The 14,692-nt window shown below is 30.2% G+C and overlaps 1 protein-coding gene across 3 annotated transcripts in view; it reads right to left on the bottom strand.

Annotated features, from left to right (window-relative positions):
• Nucleotides 1–14,692, bottom strand: part of Marf (Mitochondrial assembly regulatory factor) — a 58,433-nt gene that overhangs the window by 16,068 nt on the left and 27,673 nt on the right. For all 3 annotated transcript variants that reach the window (XM_085816057.1, XM_085816059.1, XM_085816058.1), the window contains 6 exons: nucleotides 13,650–13,771; nucleotides 11,103–11,211; nucleotides 8,946–9,053; nucleotides 6,742–6,895; nucleotides 6,579–6,646; nucleotides 4,617–4,738 (listed from right to left, as the gene is read on the bottom strand). In XM_085816057.1, coding sequence (XP_085672183.1) covers nucleotides 4,617–4,738; nucleotides 6,579–6,646; nucleotides 6,742–6,895; nucleotides 8,946–9,053; nucleotides 11,103–11,211; nucleotides 13,650–13,771 — 683 coding nt within the window. The remainder of the gene's footprint in view (nucleotides 1–4,616; nucleotides 4,739–6,578; nucleotides 6,647–6,741; nucleotides 6,896–8,945; nucleotides 9,054–11,102; nucleotides 11,212–13,649; nucleotides 13,772–14,692) is intronic.

Below are 14,692 nucleotides of genomic sequence, written 5' to 3'. Positions count from 1 at the left end.
ACAGGAGATTTTGGTGATTTTTTCAAACTGGCTACTTGTTTAAACCACAGTTCAAACTCTCCCAGTTCTATAAGCTCACTGCAATGGGTATCTTTCAGGTATTTTTGTACTAAATGTTGCATCTGTTCCAAGTTCACTTGAGAGTGGGCAGCATCTGGAAGAAGATACATGAAACTTTCCAGAAACATTTTGTGGTTTAGCAGCCATTCATTAATTTCATTAATAAAATAATCAAGGAATGGCAAAAAGCAATTTGAAAGTATTTTGTACTGGTGAGCTTTACGTTGCATCGCTGACTCTATCTTTTAACTCGATATGGTGATTTCAATATCCAGATCACCAGAAAACTGCTGCACTGTTATAAACATATGTCTGAATGCCTCCACATAATTACTTCTCATCCCTCTTAGAACAGCGACAACTTGTTTAGTAAATTACATTGCTGAGGTTACACATGTATTTTTTTCCATAGCAGAGTCCAATTGAAAACTTGTTAGCTCAAGTTTTTCACTTGCAACATCCAATAAATGTTCTGCCCTGCACAGAATCCTTGTGATACAATGCAGCCTCATGTTCATTGAATATTTCAACAGCATCTTTATAATTATTGACATAATGTTTCACAAGTTTTTTTTTCCAATTTCTGATTTCCAATATCAACTGCATCAAATGCAAATAAAAAACACATACTTTACAAAACATCTCCATTTTGTGAGCAACTGTAAGCCAGCCATTTAAAACAGTACAATCATCTGTGCTGTAATCTTAAATTACTTTCTCCTTGAAATGGAAATGCTTCATCTGAGCTTGGAACCCACACATTTTGTAAAAATTGAATTCTTTTCTCTGAATTCCTTTCCCCTAAATTATCAGTAACATATAATCCAATGTCATCAGATTCTACAAAAGAAATAGTGTTTCTTTCCCAAATATTCCACTCTCAAAGAATTTTATGCTGACAAGGCAAGCTGATTTTGGGAAGAGGAAAATCTCTGATTGTCTGCATTTCTTTTGGTCCTTGAAACTTCTGGAAGTCTTCCTCACTTGGAACTTTTGTTAAAAGAAAAGTCATTAATTTGTCTTTTTAATAAAAAAAAAAAATCATTTATTGTCCTTTGAAAACATGTATGAATTTGTCTCAAATGAATTCAGCACAAATAAACTGAAATGAATGAACAGGTCACATGAGAAATATTGCATACAGCATTCCATTGACAAGTAACTTAACTTCTGCTCTACTTAAAAGAAAACACACCAAATTGTTCTTGACAATACATGGAACAAAACATTTTTTGAAGGAAAAAAATTTAGTATTCAAGAATTATGTTTTTGCAATATTGATTCTTTTTCATATTTTTTCAATTCCGTGTTGTTTTAAAACTTAAGACATTTTTATGAAAGCAAATCCATGAATTGCAAAAATGTAAATATATTTTATTTAAATAAAAACAAAAATTTTATTTTATTAAAAGTGATCTATTTAAAATTTCACTTATACAGCAATTCTTATGGGGGTTACAACCCTCATATGCCCCTGTACACAATAAAAAATCACATGTGCATAAAAACTTCTGATACTCCTATTCCGCTAGAATTGATTCAGATTTTGATACTTTCCTCCTAGTTCTAATTAAATGTCAGAATTACACAGCACAGTTGACTAAAATACATGTCTGCAATCAAATTCAACTATACTAATACAAAATGCAATTTTAAATTAAAAAATGTTTTTAACACAATACCAACAAACTACTTCCAATGATTAATAAAATTACATGAATTATGAATTTACATTCTCATTTACAAATAGTTAGGTTTTACTCAAAAATTCAGTATTATTTTAAATCCTGGAAGTTTGTTTAGCTATGCATTAATTACATTGGAAAAGTTTAGAATTTTCATGTATTAAAAGCAACAAATCTTACCTGCAAAACAAAGAACACCCAGTTTTCCATGGCTTATCATTATTTACCTTCAAACATTTCTTACAATATTTCTTTTATTAAAACTATTACAAAAATTCATTAACTGGCAAATTAAAATTTACCTAAATTCTTTCATATATGTCAAAATTTTCCTTTTGAAATGTATGCACACCTTTCAATTGCAGTAATTAATATTAATGCAATAAAATTTCAGCTTTTCATCAAATGTTATAACCTAATAAATCACTACTTCATGTAAAACATTACATATGAAAGCTAAACACAATAAGAAATAACAGCACATTATTGTATTCTTTAATGAGAATAAAACCCACTGCAGCCACTTCAAAGAACTGAATACTGTAATTCATTAAAAATGCGACTTTATTCATAAAAGCAATGCATTAAACAGAACAATAGCTTACTGAATAAAAAATAAAGCTATGATGAACTTATATCTAAACTAAAAATATTATTCCAATAAATAATTCTGCATTTCTTAATATATGTATGCGCTTTTTGCCAGAACAGTACAAAATATAGAATATCATCATTTGACTGCATTTTGGGAGTTATATAACCCCCCATATTTTTCAGACGATACAAAATATAGTATAGATTTATTTGAGCTATCTGGACTTGCTATTTGAGCTGCTTGCACATTTTCCTACTTGCTTTCCACTTCACTGCCATATATAGTATTTTTCAGAAAGCTAGATATTATATTCTATTGAACAACACCATAATTTAAAAGGCAGAATTTTTTTTCCCAGTAATAACGATAAATATAGCATATTAGGATTACATGTCTATAGTTAAGATAAAAATAACCAAAATAATAATGTAATTTTTTCTTTGTTTTTACATCAGTACAGTCTCTTTTGTTTAACCTTCTAAGCATTATGACCGGCATTATTTGACCATCAGAAGTTTTGCAACTTGGCATATATTAGCTTATAATTTAAGATATTATATTTTCTTACTTTTTTTAATAACGTAAATACCATCTTAATGAATGTAAGTTTATGAAAATACAGACTAAAATAAGTAATTATACAAACTCAATTAATACATACTGCTTAAATGACAGTCTTCTTCATGGATCTAATATCCTGTGCCGCTCAGAGGGCTAATAGAAACAGCTATTTGATGTAATAAATTACTTACTATTACAAACTTCTCAAGAATAGAGCTACTATTGCTACGGTCAAATCACTGAATAGTTCCTGACAATTTTCACTATTTTGTTAAGACGGCTGATTACAAGTTTAAAGAATGCTTCCAACACTTCTCAGAATTGATTATAGCAAAGGGTACAAAAATAGAAGATACTGGAAGCAAAAAGGCATGATTGTTAAATGGAGGCAAGATACGTTCATTATGATAGGCTTGGTTGGTTTATTTAATTATGGCAAAGCCCTCGAGGGGTATCTGCTTATGGGGAGGGTTGCTTTCGTGGAAGATGTTCTAAAGAAAACTGGCTCGTTACACATGGAGAAATCCATTAAAACGCCCAAGGCATGCTGGAAAGAGGGAGAAAATACCACATATACTTCCCCTTTTAAAGAGCGACTGGGATTGGGGATCTAAACGCCAAATCCTGATGGTGACGAATTATTGTTTCCCACTTTTCGTCCGGGCATCACTGAACAGAAAGTAAGTTAATTTTGAAGAAGTTGACATAAAAAATGAGCAAGGCCCTCGCTCATTTTTCATTGAAAATTTTCTACTCAAAATGTGTTTAAATGAAAACCCTGCAAACTTTTTAAAATCAAATAGATTTACAATTTTTTTAATTGAAAACTTACAACTGAAAAAATTTATTTTCAGTTTTAAATAGCAAAAACTGAAAAATGGTAAGATTCTTCTTTTGCTAGATGACTCTTTTGCACATTTGAGTACTATCATATTGAAGAATAGAAAAACTGATTCCTACCCACAAATATAACTATTCTTCAATCTATAGATCAAGGAATTATCAAAGTTTTCAAATATTGCTGCAGAAAAGTCAATGTGAAGAGGAAGACTATCAAAATTTATAGAAGTCAAAAGTGCATGACAGGAAATTAACATAATGAATTTTCTTTGGGACTGTTTTCATGTGTTTAACAAGCCATGAATAAAAGACCTTTTTTTTGGGGGGGGGGAGATCTTATTTTCTCCAAGAAAACCTGTTAGGTGTAATTCATGCCCTTTCTTCACACTAGAGGAAAGTTACAAGATTCGTTATGGAGTACACTGCCACTAATAAAAAAATTTCAATGAACAGAAGGGGGAACCAATGCAGATATTGTGGATATGATTCAAAAAAGAAAGGAAGGAAAGAAAAAGTAGTTAAAAATAGGAAAGATTTTAATGACTATGTTGATATGTGAACAGTTGCTGAACATGAAATGCACTTCAGATTCTAGAAAAGAGTTTAGAACTAAAAGAAATGCCAAGAGTTATCAAGACTTTTAGGCATTGAAAAGTTTTTCTGGAAAATCTTTTAAATGAAGATAATAAAATATTGCAACATGAAGAAACATTACATTGGGATGATCACATGAAATTTTGATGTTAACACACTTCAGGATAGTAAACATTTTTCAAGAATCTAAATGTGATTTCTCTTCAACATGATCATATGTAGTAGTGAAGATTATACAATGTAGTTAAAAGAAATTTAGTAAAATAAATAAAAGAGTTTACCTTAATTTAGTGGCTTTCTCATGCACACCATCAAGCAATTTACGTAAATTCAAAGTAATAGTCTTGCCCCTCTGGGTATGCTGTTCAAACTTGGTTTTAACTGCTGATTTTGACAAACATTCCTGAAAATTTCAAACATCCATTATATAAATTCAGTTTAAAATTGGAAAAACATTACTAAAACTTAAAATGATTAAATAATTTTACACAATTTTTTGAAAAAATTAAAATAATTTCAGAAAATGAACAAGAATATTTGATTATGAAAAATGAATACTACTCCCCTCCAAAAAAGGCTGAAAAAGAATAATAAAAGCATGTTCCAAAGCATGGGCATAGCTAGGATACTAGCTAAGGGAGTGCAAATAATATCAGACCAAGAAAATGAAACTAACATATGACTGTATAGTATATGGTTGAGACAAAGATAAAAGATTAACACGTTTCATTTGTTGTAAAAAATGACATCGCTTCTTTTACCAAGTCTCCTATTGTTAGCTTCTTCATGTTATCCATTTGAGTTTGCTTTGAAGGAATTATAGCAGAGTTCTACCTCACAATCAAAATTTTATAAATTATAAAAATCACAAAAGCATTGCACTTTTTTGCAATCGCTTCCACTGGCATCTCTAACATAGCCACAGGATGCAATAATAATAATAATAATAATAATAAAGGGGGGTTGGTAAATTACTGCTGGAAAATCTTTTTTCCCATTGGTAATATTAAAGAATCTAGAAAAGAGATAGTAAGTGATATTTTCACAAATTCAACACTTATAAATCCTGGAGGATTTGAGTGATGTTGTTACACTTTTACAATATTATATACTTGCAATTTAGTGCCAATGTTTTCAGCCAATAGTGTGCTATGTTAACATTATGACTCTTTAGGGTGTCTGCTCTTTGAAATAATCATCGATTTTGAGATTTGCCAAAATATTGTTTGACAATTTGTTAACACTCTGCAAGTGAATGAATTCAGACTACCACAAAGATGCTGAAAGCAAGCTTTTTGTGATGGAATTATAAATAATTATTAAGATCTCAAGTGCTTACCAGCCTTGACTATTCTTTGTTTGGATGTTTCAAAACAACTCTGCTCATACCCCTCACTAAAGAGTTGAAAATGAATATTTCTGCTATCATCCAGATAACAGATAAGAATAAGCGTCATAAAACTATTAACACCACAATGAAGCATGTGAACAAATGTTATGTTTCCAACAAACATTACCACAAATGCAAGATATGTTCTCACAGATATGCATATTCACTGTTTCTATGAAGGGCTTACTTTTAAACTGAATATTCATATTTAATTGTTATAGAACTATCTTGTGTAATATTTCTAATGTGTCACTAATGAAGTTTATTATCTATTAGCAATACAGCACTGCTATATATAAGAGTGATTCATAATGCAATGTTTCAGCTAAGGCCAAATAAAAGGAAAGCAATCATTTTGTTACCTGACTGCAATCCCAAAGAAAACACTTGTGCAATATTACTGTACTGTACATATATCAATAACAATAGAAACTTCATGGAAGAATTAAGGGCAACACAACAGAATATCGAATTAGTCTTACTTCAGATGCTTTCGGATTCAATAAAGACTTACATTTATCATATTAAGATTAAAAAACAATTTATTACTGCTTAGAGAAGTGGAGATATTCTTTTGATATGTTTTGATACCTAATTTAACAATTAAAAAATCACTGGATAGTTAAGTATGAAGGCAAAAACATGCAAGAGTTCTTTTTTTGGGACGGGTAATGTGTTAAATAACATGGAATTAGTTTGGGTACAAAAATGTGATAACATAATGAAATAGCTAAAATTAGAAGTGGGCAAAAAATCTGATATACAGAGAATGAAAGCAGTTAAGTTTTAAAATCCATTTAAGTTTAATATGTGGTTTGCTAATATTATGTTATTAACAGTTAAAGAAACATACTTCAAATTTCCTCTCAAAGTCTTGGAACTCAAAAAAACGTGCTTGAAAGCCTTCTGCGATAGCTCCAGCTGTAATGTAGGAAAGCAGAATTAAACAGAAAAAATTTGTAATCTTTTTTACATAAAAACTACATTAACAATAAAATAAAAGTTGATCTACAAACAGTGTGCTGGTTTTCCTTTTTGTTGCATTAGTCGAGCTTGCAATGCTTCTTTAGCTGAGACAAAAAACACCCGATTCTCTGCTTGTGAGCGGCTCACAACTTTAAGTTCATCAACAAGAAAACTCACATTTCTATCCATGTGTTGTTTTCGAACCTAACGAAGAAAAATGCAAATTAAAATATCAAAGAATAATTTAAAATTATATTCAAAATAAATTCAACAGTAATTTTTTTTTCTGTGCATTTTCAATTAAATAATAAAAGCTTATCAAAGATAAACAAGATATATTTATGAGACTTTTTTTAATTAAGTATCTTTACCATATGAGCATTAATTATATCTGTAAGCATTAATTATATCTATTCATATGAGCATTAATTATATCTGTAAGCATTAATTATATCTATTCATATGAGCATTAATTATATCATTAATTATATATAGCATTGTTCTAACATAGGTATTTTGTCACAAAATCAGACTTTTTCTGAAATAAGATACCAATTTTTTTCCATATTTTGATTCTACTACTCAAATTATGCCTAGATATTAAATTTTGTAAAATTTGGTGCAAAATTTACGAAGAAATTCAAAAATTTATCTTGGTTTAATTTTTCAGTTTGCGCTACGAATGCACTTGGTGAACTTCTTAATATATGGCAACCAATTTTCCTTTCCCTTCCATTATGCCAGAACGAAAATGGCACCTCGTTCCTACTTTTTTACATTGTGCATGAGCGGGGAAAAAAGTCATATCGTTTCTACTTTCAATTAATTTTACCGAAGTATCTAAACCATATTTGATGTTTTATCACTTTCAACAAATATGACAAATTTCAAAATGCGGCAATATATATAAATTCACGTATATCTTCCGAAATTTTGAATAAAAAAAGTGTAATTTTTTGCAGGTATACTAGAAATACGTCTATTTTAAGATAATGGTAAAAACTTTATAAAAGTTATTTAAAAATATACCATAAAAAATGGGTGAAACTTATTTGGAATGAATCTGAATTTTGAAATGTGAAAGGAAGAATCAAATGAGTTTAATAAAAAAAGAGAGATTAACAAATATATCCCAAACTCAATTAACATTGAGCTAAAATTTTGAGAGCTAATTTTTTAAAAACTTCTTGTGCGATTTTAACACAAAACTTGGTATTTGGTGTAATTTGAGTCGCAGAATTGAAATGTGGAAAAAAAATTGCTATGTTATTTAAGAAAAAGTCTGATTTTGTGTCAAAATACCTATATTAGAACAATGCTATAAAAAAATCTAATACATATCCTAAGTCGCGCTTTTGAGACATGAAAAACGCAAGCTGAATTTCGTTAATCGGCACAGTAGAACAGGAGATATAGAACAGTTCCTTTTTTTTTTCGAGCAATGTACCTTATTGTTTTTGGGAGTTCTTTCCATGTATAGGGAATCGTCCGCTCCTTCCCAGAAAAAAAGGGGGGAGTTATGTATCCACGCGATACATCAGGAAAACTACAAAAACTCCCATGCAGCGAGCCTATTAACCAGAATTCAAACCTAGGTCAAACTACACGTGTTTAGTGATATCGCCACTTGGTCTCTGGTAGGCCTTCTTTCTTTTAAAAAAAGTTGCTGAAACCACCAACTTACACCTAATAAGCAACTTTTACCTTTTCATCTGAAAAAAATCACATGCATTCTTGTCCCTAATAGCACTAAGGGGAAGGGGCATCAGTATGTGTATACCTATTAGTTAGGGTGGTTTATAGCATTGGCAACACGCTTTTGAGATTTGTCATTCGTAGGATTCGGTCACTAAAAGCGTAGCTGCCATGTAACAGTTATAATTATTATTTTATGCTTATCTGTACTCCTGAATTATTACTAAATGTTTACGTGTGAATGTTTCATTATTAAATGTATTCAGTTTGGTTGAAATAGACCGAGAGTGACTGAATTTATTAAGGAGACAAAAAAAGTACAAATAAAACAAAACTAATAAAAAGGACGTTTCAATTGCGGAGGGGGATGGCAAGGAATAATACTTGAGTATTCAATCACAGTGCTATGTTTTTAACCAAAAGAATGCAAATATGATTTTTAGTTATTTCATAGTAATACACCAGAACTATAATCTGTCATAATACTGCTAAATGAGAAAGAGTTCTAAAATAAAATTTAACAGAAAAATGTATTTTTAGGAGAGAAAAATTTACTCACTTTATCTAAGAACTCCATCTCATAAGCAGAGGCATCCCATCTATTATTCAGAATGAAGATATTAGGCTTTGAAAGTCTTTCACTTACTTTATGAAAAAAGTTCTTTTCCTGAAAAGGTAACATAAAATATTTACTACAACATTAAAGGAAGAATACTTCACTAATAATATTTTGATAAATTTAAATACTTTGTGAATGTACACAATAAACATAAAAAATCAACAAATTTCTTCTTTGGCAATAGCTAAGTCAACAACGCTTAAAAAATATTAAAAAGTGATTAATAAAATCATTCTTCTAGGAGTAAGCATATCAGCATGATTTCTATTATTTTTTATAAATATAAAATAATTAAAAAGATTATAATAATTAATTTGAGCACAAGCTTCAAAACCAGAATTAATTAAACATACAAAATAAGCATGTGAATCCTTTAAAAGACTACTTTGACTAATGGTTTTAGCTTGAAAATCTAAAACTCTTAATAAAATTAAAATTAAAAAAAATATATATATGAAAGGTTTCAGATTTTAAATTACGTCTAAATGGGTGTTTTTTTTAACATTTTGTGTGTTACCTTTATTTATTAAAAATCATGTTCTGTGCACTTAGATCATAAAATTCAGTTCAATAGCAATGTCACAAAATAATTTTAAAATGAGCATATCTTTAGAATTTCTGATACACAGTTCCAGGCTCTGGAGATAAAAAGGTATTTTTTCCCCTTTGTACAGTGTTGCCATTGCTTGCTTTTAAATCATTGAGTTTGTTACTCAAAAATTCGTTAAAGTTTTACAAAATATGAAATCGATAATAAAACAAATTTCAAATTTGGTCTTCCACATGCCCATATTCGTAGGAGGTTTACGCCATTCAAAATTTGATGGCTCTATGAACCGTTGTTTTATCACAATGCAAAAAATATATATACATTTATGCAGATTTTTCATCATTTAATTTCTTCAAATATAATGCAGGACTCTAACATTTGGTGGCAACAGTTTGAAAGGCGATTCGCTGTTTATGGCAATTCAAAGCAAAATTGCAAAACGAAAACAATAGTCCTTCAGTGACAAAGCCCCTTTGGACGGGAAAAAAAAAAAAAAAAAAAAAAAAAAAAAAAAAAAAAAAAAAAAAACTTAACCCAAAGGGGCAATTTACCTGGAAGGGCTATTAATTTCGTTTTGCGTTGATTCACTATAAACGGCGAATCACTTTTTAAATTGCAGCCACCAAATATTAGAGCCCTGTATTATATTTGAAGAAATTAAATAATGAAGTATCTGCATAAATGTATGTATGTATGTATGTATGTATGTTTCTTGCATTTTGATAAAACAATGGTACTTAGAGCCACACAATTTTGAATAACGTACGTCTCCGCCCAAATTTGGAATTCGTTTTATTATCCATTTCATATTTTGTAAAGCATTTATGAGTTTTTGATTAACAAATTCAATGATTTCAAAGGGAGTGATGGCAACACTGTAAGGAAAAAAAAGTGATTTTTATCTCCCGTGCGCAAGACTGTGTATCAGAAATTGTAAAGATATGCTCTTTTAAATATTTTGTGATATTGCTGTTGTATTAAATTTTATGGTTTAAGTGTGAAGAACATAATATTTAATAAATATATATTTAGGATATATTTAGGATAAATGGTGAGTGCACTATTTATGGATTCCATGATCAGAACTTTAATTCACTTCAGCATTTTAGGCAAGTTTTTTAGTTTTCAAAACAATATATACCTATTGCATATCAAGAAATGGATACAAAGAAAAGAAAGGGGTTATCTAAGCTTTCAGGCTTAACTAAGTTATTCTATACTATTTAAGTTTTATTATGAAAAATATTGTAATACTTAAAAAAATAAAATGATCTTGTTCAATGAAAAGGAGACAAGAAAAAATTCTAACAACTGAAGTTGCATTATTATACAAATATCCAAAATCTAAATAGTCAGACTTTAATAATTCTAAATGGATATAAATGTAGTACTGCAAAACAAACAACTACACACATACATTATATGAATTTATAAATTTATATTACTAATATGACATATAAACAAAAGCCTCAAAATACCATTTCATTAATATCTCAGTAGTAAGAAAACTTTTAGCTAAAAATGAGATAAATTATTATTATACTTACTGTCACCATTAAAGTTGATTCTGCATTTGCTACTAAAACGAAAACATCTGCATCTACACAATGCTTATCAATCCATTCGTCCAGATTTGGAGATATATCAATGCCAGGGCTATACATTATTCAAAATCACGTTATTCATATACATCTGATACCAAATCCAAGTATATTTTTATTACAATAGAGTTTATTATAACTATAACAATATAAGAGAAAATTCATAATTCTTGTAAAGCAATAAAACTTAAGTACATGTCTTTACATTTCTATTTAAACCGACTGTAATAAATTTTAGTGAATACATTTTACAACATTAAAATAATGCACTATCTGGCCCAAAGTATCTGGACACCTCCCTAAAGAAGTGGATCTGGCAAGTGAAGTAATTTGATGAGCAACCGAAAGCTATAAAAGTGTTAGTAGTAGTTTCTCAGGTGATATTTATGCATTTGTGAGACAATAAGTCAAAGAAAGGAGCTTTGATCATGGCAGTATAATGGGATCCCTTTGTGGGAAATCAGTTTGTGAAATTCTGAACATTCTATAGAAGCCAAAAATCTATTCTAAGTGATATAATTGTGATGTGGAAATCTCGAGGCAGTGAAACTGTAGAAAAACGAAGTGGCAGGTTGAAAAAAATTAGTGAACACAGCTGTAGAATTTTAAAAAGGTTAGTGAAACAAAATTGTAAGTCCTTGCTAGTTGAAATCACTTGGGAGTTCCAAATTTCATCAGGTGTTAGTGCTAGCAGCAGGACTGTTTGTCGAGAGCTAAAAAACCTGGCCAAACATCACTTCCCAGAATGTAAAGCATCAATTGCAATGGTTCAAAGCTCACTGTCATTGGACTATGGACATGTGGAAAAATGTTCTTTGGGGCAATGAACCTCACATTACAATCTGGAAGTCTGATGGACGTGTCTGGGTCAGGTGGATGTCCAGCGAATGTTTCTTAAGTGACTGCATTGTGCCAACAGTAAAGTTTGATGGTGGCAACATCACGGTGTGAAGGTGTTTTTCATGATTTGGCCTGGGACCCTTAGTTCCTGTGGTTGGAAACATGAGCTCTGAGATCTATATGGACATTCTGGAAATGCTATGCTCCCTACTGTATAGCAACATTTTGGGGAAAGCCCATTTTATTTTCAGCAGAAAAACTGCTCTATTCATACACTGAGACTTTGGCAGTCCTGGTTTGACAAAATGTTGTTCAAAAACTTAACTGGCTTTTTAACAACACTGATCTAAATATCATAGAATATCTTTGAAAAAAATTGGAATGAAGATTACATAGCCAGTCAAATCAACCATCCTCACTGCCAGCACTCACACAAGCCATGATGAATGCCTGGAAGCCAATATTTATGGCCACCAACCAAAAACTGGTGGAAAGTCTCCCCAGACGTGTGAAGGCTGTTGTCGATGCAAAAAAGGGACAAACATCATATTAATACATGCCTCAGGACTCTCTGAGTCTGTACCATTGGTTATCCGGATACTTTTAGCCAGATAAAGTATTTCTATTGATTAAAATAAGCTTGAATAATTAAAAATTCATCAGGATTTGTGAACATAATAGACACTGTGAACATAATAGATAATAGAACATAATAGACTGTGGTACTTGCATACTATCGTGAAACTGTAGTCAACTATGGATAAGCATTACATATAATACCAGCACTTTCATTTGATGCAGTTCAATTGATTCTCGATAAACCACTTTTTATTTTTTTGTACAAGGATGTAAATTAATTGTTATTGCTGCATTGTTTCTTTGCATTTTGGGGGAAAAAACTAAATATGGAACTTGCTTTCTATAAAACAACAAGCAGTGGATTATTTTCAAACTTATCGGATCCTACTATTTTTTTAAAAAAGTGCATTAATGGACTCTATATGGTCAACTGAATATGATAATTTGAGTAATTATCTTCATTTTATGAAGAAGGATATAAATTAACTGTTATTGCTATACATTTGTCCCTGGCAATTTTGAAAAAACAAATGACTGAAATTTGGGTTTGCCTTCTACAAAACAGCAGGTAGTGGATTATTTTCAAAGTTATGGGATCCTACTATCAAAAAATCGATGGTAGCTTCTCTTAGTTTAGATCCATGGGTGTTTAATGCATAGGATTACCAACAGAAGTGTGAAGATGTTATAGAACAAACAAAAAATTTTATACACACATATATTTTATTCTATTTTTATTTACTATATTCATTCATTCAAAATGGCTCTATGTAAAATTGGTCAATGATATAAGAAATAAGATTCATAATTTAAGATGTCTGCAGTTATATTCCTAGTAAATGTTATATCTAAAAATGAATTGCCAGGTGTACTTGAATAGTTACTTGGCACCATATTAAGATTGGTGAACTAACTTGGGATCCCTGCCAACTTTCATGGCTGACAGAATAATATGCAAGTACCTAAACTGTTAACTTAATAAAGTAATATATGTATAAAGAATTTAATAATAGCATAATATTTTAGATCAAGCAAAAGAGTACCATTATTATTGCACTTATTTTTAATACTTACCTATCAACTAATACAACATCGTCTCGTAAAAGAGGACAACGATCTTTAGGCCAGAAGATTCGAACTAAGGAGCTGTCGCCAAATTTTTCAGAATTAAGTGCATGAGCTAACTGTGTAACTGACTAAAAAAGAATATATAGATATACATATTCCTAATGTACTCAAACTATATATACATACTGCAATAAAAATTCCTGTTTTATATTAAAGAGAAGTAAATATCAAATAAACTATGTTTTGCAATTGACTGAAACCATAAAAAGACATTTTTAACCATTGTGATCAAAAAGTATCTGTAATATCCTGTAAAACAAACAAAAGATATTTATGCCAACTTTTTTTTTGGGGGGGGAGGGCAATCGTTAAAAAAAAAGTCATTGTAATGTAGCAATTTAATCGACAGAAATAAGAGAAAATCATACAGCAACATATTAGATAAATGTAAAGCTTGCAGAGGCCTATTTGTGAATTTCTGGGCAAAGCTTCACAAATAGTAGGAGTACTATGAGTGCATTATCATGGAGCAAAATCTGAGAGCTGGTTTTTCACAATTCAGGCCATTTTCCACCAAAGTCTACCAACTTATTTTTCACAGAGATCTTAGTTAAATTAAAAACTTTTATAAAAATGTGGTAATAAAAGTAAAAAATTTTAAATCAACAGATGAATAAAATGCATATCTTCATATGACAAGATGTGTCATTTAGACGCATTAATCATTATGACGGTTTTAAAACTAAAGTTACATAGCATTAATAAATATAAACAAGAAGAGAAAAAGAAAGCACAGTTTACAGTTTTAGCATGATATTTCTTATTGCTCTACAAACTGCAATTCAAAAATTTGTATATACACTAAGGATAAGAAAAGTATAACAGGAAAAAAAAAAAAAAAAAAAGTGACAGATACAGTATGGAACTAATAGAAAAAATCTTTATTACTAGAATGGTATTGGTGCAAAAAATTGCCTGGCAAGAGGAAGAACAACAAACCAAAAAGCTTTAGTAAGGGTTATGACCTCTTCTAATTGCAACAGTTGCAC

Source organism: Stegodyphus dumicola, chromosome 4 (genome assembly GCF_044657685.1).
Source record: "Stegodyphus dumicola isolate Sdum_Otavi_A_Nest chromosome 4, ASM4465768v1".
Lineage (NCBI taxonomy): Eukaryota > Metazoa > Arthropoda > Arachnida > Araneae > Eresidae > Stegodyphus > Stegodyphus dumicola.
Note: the sequence above shows the minus strand (reverse complement) of the source record. Positions and strands in the feature narration are given on the sequence as shown.